Consider the following 4,555-nt stretch of genomic DNA (forward strand, 5'->3'; position numbering starts at 1 on the left):
CCCCTTTCAAAACGCGCGCGCACTGACGTCACGGGCCCGGCGCTTTGGCGGAGTGATACACTACATGAGGTGCTGCCGTTCTTAAGTTGTAGCCGAGTATAGCTGCAGACGCAGCTGGATATTTCTGGGAGAGGCATTCGTTCGGCAGTGGACACAACCAGGGTGATGATGATGATGATGATGACACTTTTGGAAGGTTCTGCTTACCCTTCCCACTCTTTGGAGCACATACCACTGTTAACATTTGGGACGCGAACCTATCACGGGGAGCCAGATTGCTGATTTTTGAAAAGTGAGATAAGCCTTGTTGCCTTCCTGCACTGAAACAACCATGCCCTTTCGGTCCCTCTCCCTTCTCCCCTTAAAAATGTATGCATTCGTTCTACTCTCGGTCGTGCGTCACCGTTTACGTTTGAACCACTGCCCCTGCGTCACGTTACGGAGCTCCAGGCCACGTCCGATGGTGACACACGTGGCATCGGGTCAGCATAATACGCTTCGCCAGGAAGGCCTAGGGCCAATAAACTAGCATCGCATAAGGGCCTATGGATGTCCAGCACCACGTGTGTCACTTACAAAATACCCAATTCCTCACCTACACACAAAAATCGGAATGTTTTAATGGCTGCAGAAGGCTGCTGCCCACGTAGAAATGAATATCTCCACTTTCCGAATCCGATTTCACAGCCGTGAGCATCGCTCAAGCGTTGACCAGGGATGTGTTACCGCCGGCTACTTGATAACAGTTGCATACACAAAGCTTCCCCTGTCTGGCGGCGGTCATCAACTGCAGTTTCATCGTCGTGGTAATCTTTTCTTGTCTACACTGCATGGGAAGACTTTGCACCGAATTGCGGCGCGCCAGCAACCCGGAATTCATTCGTAAGCACAATCCGACACGCTCGCCCTCATTAATCGTCCTCGTAGTAGGCATCGTCGACCAGCCGACTCGCAGCCACCGTGGTGTTATCCTGCATGGCCCTTCGGAGGTCCTGCGCAACCCTGCACATGTTGTCCGTCAGCCGATTGATGCAGTAGCGGAGGTCCTCCTCTTCCGAAATGGTCATGGATTCCTTCTCCGCCTTGGGCACCGGCCTGGCGCCCATGGCCCGGCGGAACATGTCTTGTACCTCGGTCATGTGCTCCGTTAGCCGGTTGACGCTGGCCACCAAGGGCGAGGAATTCTGCGACTGAATGGTGTAGCCGCCGCCCGCAGACGACAACTGCTGCGAGGTCGGCTTGTCCCGCCGGAAGCTCACGTTGGCCCGGTTCGCCATGGAGATGAGTCCCTCGTCGTCCATCTGCGCCTCCGTGCGGACTTGCAGCTGTCGCGGGCCCGCCATTCCCGAAGGACCCGAGACCGAGCCGCTCCTAGAGGACATCAGGACATCGAGTGGGTCAACCGGCCTCGCGATGGCCCTCGAGACGCCCGCGAGATTGTGCGCGAGCCGGCCCAGATTTTCCTCAAGCGGGATCAGCCTACGAGCAATGGAGGGGGGGTGTGCGCGTGAGAGAAGATGCCCCGTTAAACTCGGCGCGTCACTCGAGCGTTAGCAGCAAGGTGGAATTGGTCGCTAACTGCTTTTGCAAGGCGGTATCCAGCGCCACGCACAAAAATGTACCTGATTTGTATACGATAGAAGGGGGTGGTGGTTGGAGTGTTGATATGAAGAAGACATAAGGGACCGGACCATTGCTATAGAATATGGGCTCGTTGCACCATTGGGAAAAGGGGGAATAGGGTGTTTGTATCCATCTCATAGAGGGATACGAAACTACGTACGGCAAACGCACAGGTGTACATGGTTTTGGCACGTGTTAGAGAATCCTATGCTTGTTGTCGCAACCACCTAATCAGCAACCACCCACGGCACGTCTAATAGGCGAGGTGTACTCAACCTCAGCGCTTAAAAACCTGAACTTGGAATTTTTTTCTAGCGTAAAATCGCGCACAATACGCTGGACTTAGGTAGTGTCTATTATCCCGGCAACCGGGAGAATTACCGCCAGGAATTTCTCACGGCAGTCGCTTGTTATTGGCTAAGCACGCTACGCGGAGATTCAATCTGATAAATATTCCCCTAAAAAGCCCTGTCTGTAGCTGCCCCTGTAGTGCTATGGCATAGCGCTCGGTTTTAAACGAGAAGGCCAAAGTTCGAGTCCGACGTTCGGATGTTTTTTTTTTTTTTTTTTTTTTTGTAGCTTTCGGAATTTTGTGGCCATCGTAATATTGTTAGTGCTTTTTTTACTCTGGTTTTTACTATATCGAGAGAATAACGCACAGGACTTCTAGAATTGGTTGAATTACGTTTAATACAGGTTGTGTTCTGTGTCGTTGGGCTGGGTTAGATTGGATTTGTCGCAGTTTGGCAGGATTTGGGTAGGTTATGACGCGTTGGGTTAGGTTAGGTAAGGTTCGGTCAGGTTATGTTACGTTAGGTTACGTTGGGACGTAATATTATTCAGCAAATGTTCCGCCAGCCAGCTTTTATGGAAACTGCCGTGAGAATTTCCCGGAGGTAATTCTCACGGCTGCCGTGAGATTAGACGCAGGCCTGGACTCACCTGTCCGCCATGGGAGCGCCCGCATGAGGCGGGAAAGGATTCGGTCTGAGTGCCTGCGTCAGGGCGTCCATCTGCGTGGCCAGTTTGCGGAAGTAGACGCTCAGGTCGGTTCGCTCCTTGGGGCCGGTGGAAGCCGTGGTGGACGAAAAGGGGTCGAGCGACTCGACCGTCTGCGGCGGCGGATACAGCTGCTGGAAGGGCGGCGGGTTGTTGAGCGCGTTGGACACGTTCTCCCGGTTGTGCAGGCCCCCGATGATGGTACTCGCGGCCAACTTGGTCGCCAGCACGTCCGAGTTCAACACCTCGGGCGTGAGCAGGGGCCCTTCGCCGATCATACCACGGCTGCCTCCACGCGCCATGAGGTCCTGCGGGTTGATTTTGGTGTACTCCGACACGTTGCGCAGTTCGTTGAGCAGCATCTTGAGCAGCTGGATGAGCTTCAGCATGTTGCTCTCCCACACCTCCCAGATGGGATCGTCCTCGTAGGGCCTCGGGTGGTCGGGTTCAGGCTCTTCCACAACACGAGCAGCCTTCGGCGGCTTCGGGGGCTTGGGCCGCCGAGAGATGTGCGAAGTGCTGGGCACCTTGGGCCCTTCGGAGTCGAGCGACCCGGACAGGGATTGGTGCGCACTCAGGTCACCGGTGTCCGCGTTCTGCTCGACCTTGAACTGAGTCGCCATCGAAGGCGGAAGCTGCAGCCTCAGCGTCTGCTTCGCTTCGCCGCCCTTGCCTCCCACGCCGCCACCACTGGACGAGACCTTGGTGAGCATGGAGAAGTCCTGCGGCTTCTTCCGGCTTCTGCCGCTAGTCGCCGACCTCTGGGCCGAGACGCCGGCCGGATTGGAGGGCAGCGGCGGAGCGCAGCTGTCGCGGCAGCCGCTGCGGCTGTAAATTGCATCCACGATGTCCTTCAGCTGCAACGAATGTGAGCTGATCTGCCGCGCCAGGCGGCAGATCTCTTCGCGCCGGGCCGGGCTGAACGACATGATTGCGCTTGGGGCGTGGGCGGCGGCTATCGAGGCGTTGTCGACACTCCGCCGAGGGCTCACCTGGGCGCGAACTAGACGGCGAATTTCGGCTGGGCAGCAGGAATTTTGGGCGGGGCCCTATCGGCGCCCCTGTTTCCAGGAATAATTTCGCACGGGAGGCCGCAAGCGCTGCTGCCGAATTTTTCTTCTTTCTTCACATCCTTGGCATCTACTATAGCTCGCCTTTTCGCCTGCACTGCGTAGTACATGGCCACGAGTAACTAAATGCGCAAGAAATGCTGGCCTCCCACTTGCGATAGCAAGTAGGAAGAGCCAGCTAGCATAAAATTTCTCGTGCACCTAAATTACCACAACTTCCGTCACGTACTTTTGACGCTGTTATTAGCAGGGTGTCTGATAATGATGAACAACCTTCATCGGCAGAAGTACCGTTTCTAGGCTGTTTGGGGGCAAAGAAAGGGGGTCGGTACGAGAAAGAAAGATCTAAATTTGGTACTACGCACTGCCTAGAGTTCCGTCCGACGGCGCTCTAGCTGATCGCTGCAGGCATGGCTAGAGTGACGTCCGACGGCATTCGAATAATTAGGACTTTCTTTCCGCGCGGTTTTTCGTGGAATATCTGTTCAGCATGTCAAGGAAGACTATGACGAGCACTCTGATATATTGAAAGTCTATTCCCGGTGCCTATTTATCTCCAGTCTTACTTAGGCCAGCAGAAAAGCAATGTTTTAAAACGCGTAATGAGTACGTGTATTCCGCCAAATGCAAAAACGTTTTTCTTCTAGCTTCATTCTTCCACACTCCCAGTTAAGACATGGCTGCGCGATAAGGGAATGTCTATTCCTTGGTCGGACAATTGTCGCCTCTGTAATCAACGGGAGACGATAGATAATTGTTTTGTGTTGTGCCGGAACGCTGTGTTCTTCTGGGACGATTTGCAGCGGACACTAAAAAAGGACATTGGCATCACCCCGTACACCATTCGCTTCTTGCCATTTGAA

The 4,555-nt window shown here is 54.4% G+C and overlaps 1 protein-coding gene across 1 annotated transcript; it reads right to left on the reverse strand.

The window, feature by feature from the left end:
- Positions 1-629: 629 nt before the first annotated feature.
- On the reverse strand, positions 630-3,800 carry LOC144157911 (uncharacterized). The gene is made up of 2 exons (XM_077688627.1): positions 2,566-3,800; positions 630-1,479 (listed from the first exon to the last, which is right to left on the reverse strand). The coding sequence occupies exons 1-2, from the start codon at positions 3,549-3,551 to the stop codon at positions 912-914; spliced, it is 1,554 nt and encodes a 517-aa protein (XP_077544753.1). The 5' UTR covers positions 3,552-3,800; the 3' UTR covers positions 630-911.
- Positions 3,801-4,555: the final 755 nt, after the last annotated feature.

Source organism: Haemaphysalis longicornis, unplaced genomic scaffold (assembly GCF_048455015.1).
Source record: "Haemaphysalis longicornis isolate Haplotype H1 unplaced genomic scaffold, Haemaphysalis longicornis Haplotype H1 scaffold_10, whole genome shotgun sequence".
Taxonomy (NCBI): Eukaryota; Metazoa; Arthropoda; class Arachnida; order Ixodida; family Ixodidae; genus Haemaphysalis; species Haemaphysalis longicornis.

Bases quoted from the DNA above. Each gene is read 5' to 3' on its own strand.
- LOC144157911 (XM_077688627.1), bottom strand. From the start codon at position 3,551: ATGTCGTTCAGCCCGGCCCGGCGCGAAGAGATCTGCCGCCTGGCGCGG. The intron at 1,480-2,565 runs GTGAGTCCAGGC...CATTGCTCGTAG, and splicing joins GGCGCTCCCATGGCGGACAG to GCTGATCCCGCTTGAGGAAA.